The sequence below is a fragment of the Ranitomeya imitator genome, chromosome 1, assembly GCF_032444005.1.
Source record: "Ranitomeya imitator isolate aRanImi1 chromosome 1, aRanImi1.pri, whole genome shotgun sequence".
Taxonomy (NCBI): domain Eukaryota; kingdom Metazoa; phylum Chordata; class Amphibia; order Anura; family Dendrobatidae; genus Ranitomeya; species Ranitomeya imitator.
Window position 1 is genome coordinate 651,698,474 of NC_091282.1, and position 13,902 is coordinate 651,712,375.

Below are 13,902 nucleotides of genomic sequence, written 5' to 3' on the forward strand. Positions count from 1 at the left end.
TCTCTTTTCTTGGAAAATCTTCTTCATGGCTACTCGCCGTTGAACAATTGGGTTAATTCTTTTTTTATATTGATAGATCTGGCTATTCTGAATGTGGCGATACCAAATATGTGTATGTTTGATATATTTTTTTTTAATTGTTTTATTTTGAATGAGGCGAAAGGGCGGTGATTTGAACCTTTATATTTTTTAAATATTTTTAAAAACAATTTTTCAACTTTTTGCATGCTTTAATAGTCTCCATGGGAGACTTTAAGCTGGCATAATTCGATTGGCTCTGCTACAAACAGGTGATGATACATACCAACCCAACGGTAACCCGCGATCACGTGACAGGGTCACAGATGGGCGGGATTTCTGTTGTGCTTCCCGGAAAGGCGGGATTTCCATTGCGCTTCACGGAAGTGTGAGTTAAATGCCTCTGTCAGAGATTGACGGTGGCATTTAACTAATTGACTGTCTTGGGTGGATCGCGATTCCACCCGTGGCTGTTGCGGGCACATCTCAGTTGTGTACATCAGCTGACATGTGCCCAGAAAGGTGCAGCTTCAGCATCGGAGCCCACAACAAACAGGGGGACTCCAACATCAGCATACTTTTACGCCCGATGTCAGAAAGGGGTTAAGCAGAAAAATATTTTTCCACCACCGGGAGCAGAACAGTAACAATGCAGGGACATGATGAGAACCTGCAGAGCTAATCATACTCTAAATAGTTGCAAGTCAAATTTATGTATGAGATAGCCAAGATGATTGTCCAAAAATGGTGTTAGCCTGAGGTTAGAAGCAGAAGTGGCTGGTGAGATATGGAGCTGGAAAGTCAAAAGTTCAAAACATTGTTACTCTTTTGCTTGTCACTGTATTTCACGGTGCATACTGAGACTGAAATTCCCAAACTCACAGCGGGTCTCCCCAAGTTACAGCCTTATATGTGTGTGTGTGACGCTGTACGTTCGGGTCAGGAAACTAACGGTCAGTCAGAAAATTGCAGTCTATACATACGGACTCTGAAATATGCCCATCTGAACTGGGCCTAATAGATAAAAATTGCTATCTCAGGCTCACCTGACGTCTCGGTATGTGAACTAGTTCAGAGGCAAGAAGTTTCATGGTGTAAAAGCCATACGGTATATAGCCATAGGCCACCATTTACTGGACAGATACTGTACTTAAAGGGCGTCCAAAGGAAAACAATGAGAACTCACTACTTAGCACAACACGGAACGATATACCGGTAAGTCTTAAAGTGGGTTTCCAGAAACTTTTTAATAATGGGCAGAAAGTACAAGAAAGTCCACCTGATCAATTACCTGCCGCTCCAGTGCTCATTGGCGGGTCTTAGATTACCAGCTTTAGTCATCACATGCCATATAGCCAAGTGAACCAGTCACTATGCCTCACTGATCTCGTGCCATGCAAGCTAGCATCACCAGTGATCGGCTGCAGCATTCACATGAACGTACGCCCCTGGAACACCAGGAGGTGTTACTGGAGATTGGTGAATCGAGCAGGTGAGTACACAGTATTTTATTATTTTTATTGCATTGTTTGTTCTTAGATAACTGTTCTTTCAGATCCACAACGTCCACGTTTAAGGTGCCTAGACAGGATAAATGCAAGTCAACAATACTGGCAGGACAATCTATCCATCATCCTCGAGATAAGAGATAAAAGAAAAAAAAAAGATTGGACATGTCAAATTACGATACGCCCAGTCCTTTCTTCCCACAGAGAGAGAAAAAGAAGACATATATTTGATCGTACTTGCCATCCATTCTGATTTTACCGCAACATTCCGTAAAAGGGGCAAGGATGAAAACCACACCCAAAAGTGGCCATTTTGGGGGCGTTCCTGGGTGGAACTCACAAAATTTATGTTGTAAATGTTGGTATTTAGAGATGTATGGCCGCCTTTAGCTTGTACATTCCCAGATAAGGCCCACAGGACTTTGTCTGATGCAGGAATGTGCCATCGTTTTGGAATAGGGTCTTAATGTTCCCTCTTTTTTTTTGTACTTTTTCAGTCTTTCCAAATTTTTTGTGGTCCCTTCCAAGCTGCTAGACAATGACTTGAAGAAATCATTTGCACACTTCCAGCAGAGACGCATTCCTGTGAGTAGGGGCCGAGCCCTAATATACAGTAATAAGCGATTCTCCCACAGCAGGTCTAACACGATTGTGCGATCTTGTGTCGTAGAGGTGGTCATGGCACCACCCCGGAGGAAGTGACCTACTGAGATCAGCTGGGATTCAGACCAACACGGACCCTAATAAAGATGACTTGAGGTAAGTAGAACAGAGGCCTACCTGCTCATTTTCGGAGTCGAATGCGTTGCTGGTTTCATATTCAATATTTTCTAAACGAGAAAAAATGTGAATTTTATTGTGAATTATATAAAGGTAAAATATTATAAAGAGCAAATTATGAAATTATGGTAGTTCGAGGGAATGCTGTTGCGTTGGAGTTTTTGTAAATGATTTGCTGTGATAATTGGTACTGTGGGTGGGAAAAACGTCCAACTCCACCAGCAGAACAGCGAGTGCAGTGCTGTAATAAAGGAACTTCGGAAAATTGCAACGATATCACGTCTCTTACTTTTGTACCCTACGCCCTGAGCACAGATGAGTTAATACATAATGACGTCTCTTTAAATACTCACGCTTTTGGCCTTCCCTCTTTATAGGGCTAATTACTTTGTGGCTGATCACTAGAGAGCGCATCACACTTTACTCAATGACCCTCCTGTAAGGCGATCCTCCCTGTACGCTGTCATTCTCTGGTTACATGACCTCCTGTCCTGAGATTTCTTTGACTCTCCTCATCTCCTGGTCTTTGGTTACTTCTCATTGTCTCCGTTTTCCTCTGTGTCATTTTATATTATGTGAAGCCACAACGTGGCGGGTCGGCGGTCTGAATACACCGGAGCTTTTTTCTTCTTTGTAACAGAATTCGAGGCTTTGTACAAGAGTTAATCCGCTGACTGGTCACTAATTATTGATTTGGTTTTCCAGGACGATAAGATCCCTGTTATTCGGCAGCCATTCGCAGTGTGTGATTATTGACACCAGCGAGGAGCTGCCGTCTGTAGCCGACATCCAGTTTTCCTTCCTCAAGCTCCGTGCCTTGTGTTGTAGTGGTAAGATCCTCGCCCTACGTTAAGCTTTGTGTTTGCAGATCTGCCAGCGAAGCAATTTTTTACTTAAATGAGTGTAATTTGGTCTAAATGTTTAAAAATAAGCGTCTGTGAAGGCGTCCATATGCTTTATCTGTGGCCCAGTTTACATGAACGTCATAATGCAATCCTTGGCTGACGAGAAACCTCTCGGTAACAAAATAGTAAGAGGAGAGCATTGTCTAATAAAGTTTCAGCTTGTATTGATCAGTCAGGGGAAAGTTATTACATTTTAATTCCTCCAGAGGAAGCCGAAACAGAAGAGATCTTTGCTGAGGGATCAGCGTCTATTAAAAGGCCTATTAAAAAAAAGACTTGATCTGCATTTTGTCTGTGGGTTAAACAGATATTAATAATGGAGATTTTGGGAGATAGCTAAAGTACGTATATTGCTCCGCACCATGTGCCGGATACTTAGAGGCAGCAGCCTCTCATTACTAATGTTACCAGTGGTGCTACAAACATTCCCAGGTCACATGGTAAATGGAGATGTGCAAATCAATTTTCAGTAATCTGTGTCCACGGTTACCCTCTCCCTATTGGTATCCCTCTTATGATTAGTAGGTCCGCTATCAGTCCCATGGGTCACAAATGTCACCATCGTTATTTTGGGAGGGACTTTCACCTGTGCTCTTTGTCCATCCAGCCTAACAATTTAGTATAGCGGTGGAAGGAAGCGACAAGGACCTGTGTACATGACCTGCTTAGAAAATTGGTTGTCATGTCCAAGGGGATAGCCAGCATCTCTAACTTCCGCAGCTGGTGAAATCCCAGTGTGTCGGTCACCTCCTGATGTGGAAGGTAGAGCTGCAGGATACCAGGAGAATGGACAACCACATTTTTGACAAGGCAATGCACTCGGCAGTAGTTATCACTTTCCTTCCCCCATATTGATAGCGTGGCTTCCGCTCCTTCCTATTGGCTGCTTTCACACATCATTTTGTTGCCGTCAGGCAGAATCCGGCGAATTTTGGAAAAAAACGGATCCGTTGCAAATTGTGAAAAACTGATGCAACGGATTCGTTTTGTCGCCGGATCCGAGTATGTGGATCTGCCGGCTATTTTGGATTCAGGGGAGAGAGAGAGAGAAAGAGATTGAATAGAAAATGCAAAAATCGGAGCATGCTCAGTGTAAAAAAGCGGAATCCGTCGCCGGATTCCATCATATGACGGATCTGGCGCCATAGGCTTCCATTATAACAAAAGCCGGATGGCGCCGATCCATAGCTGTCCATTTTTTCAAAAACTTTTTTTCGTTACTATGCCCATTTTCTCTGGCCACCCGAAAACAAATTTTCGACGGATCCGGTGAAAAACTGATGAAACGTGAGGTCATCTGTCGCAATCCATCCCTAATACAAGTCTATGAGAAAAAAACGGATCCGGCGGTAACTTTTGCCTGATTGAAAAGCAGTGTGAAAGCAGCCTTAGGTAAAGCCAAAAAAACTAATTCAATCCATGGACAGACGTAGTAGTGCTGTTTTTGGAACAAAGCAACCATGTTTTCACAAATTAATAGCAAAGATTGGGGTCAAACCATGGATATGGTGCAAATGTTTCCATCATATTTTTTCCGCCTTTAGGTTCCATACTGCCCCCTACGGACCAAAATATATGAAAAAGCTTCATATGGGACTAGAACTTGCAGCCAAAATATGGGCCATTGCTTGCACTAATAACAAAGAGTATGATCATTTGGAGGGAGAGGCATTATCTGATCTCTGGTCCAGTCCTCTGTTGCCGCAAGACTTCACTTATGTGGGTGTCCTCAGCCCAACACCTCCTGGGCACCAGTGTTGCTTTCTCTGCGATGCAACATAAAAACAATGGGGAGCTGAGGCCAGAGGTGGCCAGGAGATGCCGACCAACCCGCTGCAAGAGAACAAGAAATGGCTTCCGCAAATCTTTTTTTCTCATTTCTAGCAGGCACCAAAGTCATTGTAAAATCCTTCTTCCAGATACCGCCACACCAGTGCCGAATGAGAAATGGCTGTCAAGTCTGGAGGGAACTCGCTGGCTGGACCACGTCAGGTAAGGAGGTGGCCATTAAATTTCCAGTTAGCATCTGAAAAGTGCTGTAGCATTACAAGTCTATCTGATCTATGTAACCTGTAACATTTCTGGAAAGTCCTGATAATGAGGGCTCCTCCCATGTGCCACTTGTAAGAAGTCACCAGGGATATATTACCTTGACCCAGGTGTGACTGTTACAGCTGCCCTTTTTGAACAGATTGGACTCTAACTGGCCATACACCTAGAGCCAGAGCTATCCTCACATCGACTAGTCACATGCCTCGGTTATTTGGCGGCTATCATGTAGGGTGTTCTGATGTGGTCACTACCAAGACTCTGTATGGGCAAATAGTCATACACGGTGGGCTATAAACCCGTGAGTGAGCAGAACGCTCATCTTGGCAGAACATCCTGTGCATTGGACAGCACACTGCTAAATACTGGCCGCGTAAGAATGGAAAGGTGCCTCCGAGTGCCAAGGGGGATGAGAAGGGAGGATGTACAGATGCTCCAATAGATAGAAATGCCACATGGCTCTGGTCTAATACAGACCTAATAATCTTGTCTGAGATTAACGCAACTCTAAAAGACTACCTGTCCTATCACACAAACCTGTAGAAGAGCGTGATCTGCCTGCCCTCATGCCCCACAGTAAGAGAATACTGCTTTGGGTGCACATACCAGTCTAACATGTACTGGAACTTTCCACATTTTCATGGTCTGTAACTTGCCATGCACACTTTTTCATTGGGCAATTCATCAGGATTCTGCCACCTGGATTAGTTGTGCATGATTAACATGATTAATCCTCCATATCTGTAGCTGTGGCCTCTGGACCACCACCATTAGGCCAAGATTGAAAGAATTAAGATGAAAATGTAAGTAAAAAATGGGCTTCCAAAGCTCTGACAAGGATGTAGGAAGAGTTTTCTTTTATTCAAATCATTAAGCTATGCATTACGGAGCCGGTCCAGATCCTTCATCAGGCTGATGTAGACTGAGCACTACATGCCATCATTTATACTAGCCTTCAAGCTCATTAGCTCACGTGTTAAAAATGTACATACAATGTTAATAACATTTAAAATTCACTCAAAAATGATTGGCAGATGAAAACAAAGTAAAATATTAGTCCCTATAACAATTAGAGTATAAAGGGCAAACAATTGTACACTGAACGGTGTTGTCTGTACATTCATTGAGACCATCGGGTGACAGGGTGAATATAAATATCCAATATGACTCCCTGTTCACCAGATTCTGGAACCTATTGGATGTGTTGTGTTGTGATCTGTTCTAAGAGGGTGAGTTTCAGATAATTGGGATCTTTCCTGTGATCAGTGAGGAAATGCTTGGACAAACTACATGTAATAATACCATTCCGTATATTGTATCTATGATTATTATGTCTATTATGAACTGCTTGTGTCGTGTGACCCACATACTGAAGATTACAGTCACACTGTTAGGTTTTATAATTATATTTCCTGAAAGGACAGAATTATCCAATACTTAGATAATGCCCCCGATATTACTATGAGACTGACTGCACGTTGTTATGAAACCATATTACATTTTATTATCCAACAACTTTTTACTAAAATTGCCTTTTCATCTTTTAGAAGGGACTCCCTTGCTGTATTCAGGCACTTTGCTTCAGTCTTATTGTATGCTCAAACGCATCTTTCAGTATTTTGGATGGATATTTCTGATCCCTGAATCTTCTTTTTTAATCTGAGCTTCCTTAAAGAATTCCCCGTCTGTAGAACAATCTGTATTGACCATTGATATTTTTAATCCATTTATGATAATGTCCGCTTGAGAACTCCAACTTTTTAAAAAATGTCAATGTGTGAACAGCACCCCGCTCGTCTTTATAGACTGCTAAATCCAGAAATGGAATAATTGTTGTAGAAAAAAAAGGAGAATACTAATCCCCAAGAATCATCATTAAGCTGATGAACAAAGGGCTCTGCCTCTTCCAGGCAGGGCTGAAACTAGGAATTTCGGGCCCACATACTGGCAAAGTTTTCGGGGCCCTCCTTGAGACTCTGCCCAGGCTCCACCCCAGCCCCGCCTCCACCCCTCGTACCATCCACAGTCCCACTGCCCTCTCTTGCAAAAACTCCACTTCTGCACCACATCCTCATCAATCACACATTTACAGTTCCCATCACCACATACATGGCCAGCAGCTTTTGTTTTGGCCAAAAGATTTTTTAATCCACCACCAAGACAAGGTAGACTCTTCTGGCTGGACTCTACTGTAACGTACTAAACATTTGTTAAAATATCCAATACAATTTAGGTATATTTTTATTTATTTTTCAATTTTAAAATGACCAATAATATTACAAACAAGGAAAAATACCACCACACCATGATCAGACACCATATTACTACCACATAGTGACCTATAATACCACATACAAGGAACAAATACCACCACACCATGTCCAGATCACATATTACCACCACATGGTGACCAATAATACCACATACAAGGGACAACTACCACCACCCTATGACCAGACCACATATTACCACCACCATGACCAAATAATAGCACATACAAGGGACAAATACCGCCACACCTTGGCCAGACAACATATTACCACCGCATAGTGACTGAATACTGCAATACTGATCACTAATAAAAAAAACCACAATACTATCACCATAAGTGCCATTATACACAGGAGATCTGTACTTAGTATGCAGTGTCTGTGTAGAGGTAACACACTAACTCACCAGTGACGTCTCTTGGTGAAGTCCTTCAGCCTCGCTTTCCATCTTCATCCAGCACAGACCGCCATCACTTCTTCCAGCCAGGGCTCGTCTCTACAGGAAATAACATAGTTATCTAGAGCTTCGCTTGCAGAACACATTGCTTAATTTTTCCCGACTTCTATACTACACCAGATGAAGAAAAAAAGGCGACCTAGTGTCACTCTGCACAGTAACAGGACCGCCCTCCCATTTAAAACAGTATCCTCAAAAAATAAAATAAATACATCACTGCAGTAATAATATCCCTTAATTATCCCCTATGGTAATAATATCCGCATCCTGGCCCCGTATATCTCATTCCTGGCTCCAACCATATGTTCTCCCATCCTGCCCTCATGAGTATCCATTCTGCCCCCATATGATCTCCCCACCCTGCCCCATCTGTCCAATGATCCTGACCCATCTGTCCCATTATCCTGCCGCCCCATCTGTCTCCATCGTATCCATCCTGCCCCGTGATCCTGCACCATGATCCTGCGCCATCTGTCTCCATCCTGCCCCATCTGTCTCCATCCTGTCTCACATCCTGCCCCCGTGTCTCACATTCTGCCCCATGTCTCACATTCTGCCCCCATGTCTCACATTCTGCACCCCTGTCTCACATTCTGCACCCCTGTCTCACATCCTGCCCCCTTGTCTCACATCCTGCCCCCCTGTCTCACATCCTGCCCCCTGTCTCACATCCTGCCCCCTGTGTCTCACATTCTGCCCTGTGTCTCACATTCTGCCCCCTGTCTCACATTCTGCCCCCTCTGTTACAAATTCTGCCCCTTGTGTCTCACATCCTGCCCCCTGTCACAAATTCTGCCCCCCTGTGTAGTTTCCATACCTGCCCCCTGTGTCTCACATTCTGCCCCGTGTCACACATTCTGTCCCCCTGTGTTGTTTTCAATCCTGCCCCCTGTTGTTTTCATTCCTGCCCCCCTGTGGTGTTTCCATTCCTGCCCCCAGTGTTTTCATTCCTGCTTCCAGTGTTTTCATTACTGCCCCCTGTGGTGTTTCCATTCCTGCCCCCAGTGTTTTCATTCCTGCCTCCAGTGTTTTCATTCCTGCCACCAGTGTTTCCATTCCTGCCCCCGTGGTGTTTCCATTCCTGCCCCCAGTGTTTCCATTCCTGCCCCCAGTGTTTACATTCCTGCCCCCAGTGTTTTCATTCCTGTCCCCTGTGTTCTTTTCTTTCCTGTCCCTGTGTCCCCCATCCTGCCCTCTTGTCTTTATCATGCCCCGGGCTTGCCGCATTCAGTAAAAAAAAAACACCTTACCTGGCCGCTGTCCAGCGCCGACATCCATCCAAGGCATTTCAGCGCGGACTTGCCGACGAATGACGATGACGTTATACGCCGGCGACGTGCGCGCTGATGTCAACTGCCAGCCTCCGGTTGGCTGGCGGCTTTAACTGCTGCCCCCAGTGTTTTCATTACTGCCCTCTGTGGTGTTTCCATTCCTGCCCCCTGTGGTGTTTCCATTCCTGCCCCAGTGGTGCTTCCATTCCTGCCTCCTGTGGTGTTTCCATTCCTGCCTCCTGTGGTGTTTCCATTCCTGCCCCCTGTGGTGTTTCCATTCCTGCCCCCTGTGGTGTTTCCATTCCTGCCTCCAGTGTTTTCATTCCTGCCCCCAGTGTTTCCATTCCTGCCCCCCTGATTTCATAAACCCCCTGTGTTCTTTTCTTTCCTGCCCCTGTGTCCCCCATCCTGCCCTCCTGTCTTTATCATGCCCCGGGATTGCCGCATTCAGTAAAAAAAAAAAAAACACCTTACCTGCCCGCTGTCCAGTGCCGACATCCATCCCAGGCATTTCATCGTGGACTCGCCGGCGAATGACGATGATGTCATACGCCGGCGACGTGCGCGCTGACGTCAGCTGCCAGCCTCCGATTGGCTGGCGGCTTTAACTGTTGCCTTGCGGGCCCGCAAGGCAACAGAGGACATTGAACCTGCGTCTCAGACACAGGTTCAGAGTACTTACCAAAGTTGCAGTGAAGGACAGCATCAGATCCGGATGAAGTATCCAAAAAGAAGTTCCTTTATTATGCCATAAAAAATGCGACGTTTCGACCAAATAGGTCTTTTTCAAGCTTGAAAAAGACCTATTTGGTCGAAACGTCGCATTTTTTATGGCATAATAAAGGAACTTCTTTTTGGATACTTCACCCGGATCTGATGCTGTCCTTCATTGCAACTTTGGTATGTACACTTTCCATATGGTCCAGTGGAGCTAGGACTTGCATCACCATATCTTATGTGCTGTCAGCATTTTTCTAAAGTTTTGGACAGGTTCAGTGTACTGTCAGAAGCCTGTCGCTGGGGCCCGGGCCCGATAGGCAGATGAGACAGGGCCCGATGCGGCCCCCTATGCCCACCGGGCCCCATATGCCAGTCAGGGCAGTAATGCCCTGATGGCGGCCGTGCTTCAAGGGTCCCTGTTCATATGAAAACTAATTCATCTTATTCCCTTCACCCAGAGCCTGTTTTCACTTTTGTGACCAGGACAAATCTTACAATTCTGACCACTGTCACTTTTTGAGGTAATAACTCTGGAACGCTTCAATGGATCCCACTGATTCACAGACTGGTTTTTTTTTTGTGACATATTGTACTTCATCATAGTGGTGAAATTTGTTTGATATGACTTGTGTTTATTTGTGAAAAAAATGGAAATTTGGTGAAAATTTTGAACATTTTGTAATTTTCAAATTTTAATTCTTATCCCTTTGTGTTATGTCCCACAAAATAGTTAATAAATAACATTTCCCACATGTCTACTTTACATCGGCACAATTTTTGAACCATAATTTCTTTATGTTAGGAATTTATAAGGGTTGAAAGTTGACCAGCGATTTCTAATTTTTCCAACAAAATTTACAAAACCATATATATTTTTTTAGGGACCACCTCACAATTGAAGTCCCTTTGAAGGGTATATATGAGAGAAAGTACTCAAAACTGACACCATTCTAAAAATTGCACCCCTCAAGGTGCTCAAAACCACTTTCAAGAAGTTTATTAATCCTTCAGGTGCTTTACAGGAACCGAAGCAATGTGCAAAGAAGAAATGAACAAATTTATCTTTTTTTCACAAAAATTTTACTTTAGACCCAAATTTCTTTATTTTGACAAGGGTAACAAGAGAAAATGGACACTGAAATTGGTTGTGAAATTTATCCTGAGTACAGTGATACCCCATATGAGGGAGAAACTACTGTTTGTGCGAACGGCAGAGCTCAGAAGGGAAGGAGCACCGTTTGACTTTTTGAATGCAAAATTAGCTGGAATAATTAGCGGACGCCATGTCACATTTGGAGAGCATCTCACGTGCCCAAACAGTGGAAACCCCCCACAAGTGACACCATTTTGGAAACTAGACCCCTCAAGGAATGTATCTAGATGTGTGGTGAGCACTTTGAACCCCCATGTTCTTTACAGAAGTTTACAACGTTGAGCTGTGAAAATAAAAAAGCAAATTTTTCCCATTAAAGTAGTACGATGCACCATATGTGGGGGGAAAACTACTGTTTGGGGCAACCACAGGGCTCAGAAGGGAAAGGATGATGTTTTGGAACACAGACTTTGAAGGAATGGTCTGCGGGTGTGATGCCATGTTTGGAGAGCCTCTGATGTGCCTAAACAGTGGAACCCCCCACCACAAGTAATCCCATTTTGAAACTAGGTCCTTCAAGGTGCTTCACAGAATTTTACAACGTTGATCTGTGAAAATGAAAAAATTTTTCCACAAAAATGTTTTAGCCCCCAAAGTTTTCAGTTTCACAAAGAGAAGGAGAAAATGGACCCCAAAATTTGTACACCGATATCCCATATGTGGTCAAAAATTATTTTTGAGTTACAGAGCAAAGCTCAGAAGGGAAGAAGTGCCATATTGGAGTTCAAATTTTGAGGGACTGGTTTGAGGGTGCCATGTCTCAACAATCGCAGCATTTAGGGGGTTAAACTGCTGGGAGCAGAGCGGGCACTGCTCCTGGCATTGAGTGCCATGTGTCAGCTGTGAGAATCGCTGAACACTTGGCAGTGATTATGCGCTCACTACTCCTCTGCACGCAAAATCACCTGGGCGTATGCACCCAACTACATCAGATGAGAAGTCCTCCTAACTCACTGCACACAAGGACCCCTAACACAGACCTACATCAGAGGTTTCCTGCAGTGTGGTGTGGCGGCTGTGGGGGAACAAAATGTCTCAGTTATAATATGATAAATTACGTATGTACAATATTCTCATCCACAGTCACAGGGGGAATTTTCCCTATTAATCAATCATTAAACTGTTACACCAATTATGTGACTTATTGTTACAGTGTGACTGTACTCTTTTGTATGTGGGTCGCATGACGCAAGCAGTTCACAACAGAATGAATAGTCATAGATACAATATACTGAATGGTATTATTACACGTAGTTTGTCCAAGCATTTCCTCACTGATCACAGGAAAGATCCCAATTATCTGAAACTCACCCTCCTAGAACAGATCACAACACAACACATCCAATAGGTTCCAGAATCTGATGAACAGGGAGTCATATTGGATAGTCAGACTATCCACCCTGTCACCTGATGGTCTCAATGAATGTAGATAACACCGATCAGTGAGGATTTGCGATGTCATTATGGATAGTATAAGTGACGGCATGTGGTACTCAGTCTGTATCAGCCTGATGAAGGAGCTGGACCGGCTCTGCAAAGCGTAGCCTAATAAAAATAATTTTAATAAGAAAAGAAAACGGTCACTACATCTTTGGCAGCGCTTTTGGAAGCCCATTTTTTTAACTTATATTGTAATCATGATACATCTAGGGTAACAAAGACCCGCCCGCCAATCATGTAGGGTAATAAAGACCATCCCTTGCATCATGTAGGTTAACAAAGACCCTCCCCCACTACATGTAGGGTAACAAAGAGCCACTCCCGCTATATGTAGGGTAACAAAGAGCCCCCCACGCTACATGTAGGCTAACAAGGCGCCACCACCGCTACATGTAGGGTAACAAGGAGTCACCACCGCTACATGTAGGGTAACAAGGAGCCACCACCGCTACATGTAGGGTAACAAGGAGCCACCACAGCTCCATGTAGGGTAACAAAGACCCGCCCCCACTATATGTAGGGTACCAAAGACCCACTTCACGTAGGGTAACAAAGAGCAACCCCTGCTTCATGTAGGATAACAGACCCGCCCCCACTACATGTAGGATAACAAAGACCCACCAATGCTACATGTCAAACTCTGGCCCGCAGGCCAAATCTAGCCCACAGGGTGAGTATATTTGGCCTGCAACGCCAAGTGGCTCACCGCCTAGCATCACACTTTCAACTTTATTGCATCTTTGATGCCCATACACTCGACAGCAATGATGGAAGAGGGAGCCGTCAGCTGACGCTTCTTCCGCCATCATTCTCCCTCTGCGTCTGATGTCTCAGCACAGTGGGAGCGATTAAGTCATTACAAGGTGCCCGCTTTGCACCATGGAGAGACTGGAGCAGCAGGGGAACAAGGAGAGGTTTTTTTTTATGTGGAGCCCATTATACTGTATGGAGCACTATGTGGGTCCATTATACTGTATGGAGCATTATATGGGTCCATTATATTATATGGGGCACTGTATGGAGCTATTATACTGCATGGAAGGCAATGCAGGGCCCATTATACTGTATGGAGGACTATGTGGGCCCATTATATTGAAAAGAGCACTATGTGGGTCCATTATACTGTATGGGACACTATATGGAGCTATTATATTGTATGGAAGGCAATGCATTGTCCATTATACTGTATGAAGGACCATCTGGACCCATTATATTGTATGGAGTACTATATGGGGTCATTATACTGTATGATCACTATTTGGGACCATTATACTGATTGGAAGGCAATGCAGGGTTCATACTGTATGGAGGACTATATGGGGCCATTATAC

The 13,902-nt window shown here is 44.2% G+C and overlaps 1 protein-coding gene across 2 annotated transcripts in view; it reads left to right on the top strand.

Moving 5' to 3' along the window:
• The window catches only part of MTMR11 (myotubularin related protein 11), a 59,484-nt gene that overhangs the window by 20,642 nt on the left and 24,940 nt on the right, over positions 1 to 13,902 (top strand). For both annotated transcript variants that reach the window (XM_069728667.1, XM_069728676.1), the window contains exons 8-11: positions 2,024 to 2,111; positions 2,197 to 2,285; positions 3,012 to 3,136; positions 5,131 to 5,203. In XM_069728667.1, coding sequence (XP_069584768.1) covers positions 2,024 to 2,111; positions 2,197 to 2,285; positions 3,012 to 3,136; positions 5,131 to 5,203 — 375 coding nt within the window. The remainder of the gene's footprint in view (positions 1 to 2,023; positions 2,112 to 2,196; positions 2,286 to 3,011; positions 3,137 to 5,130; positions 5,204 to 13,902) is intronic.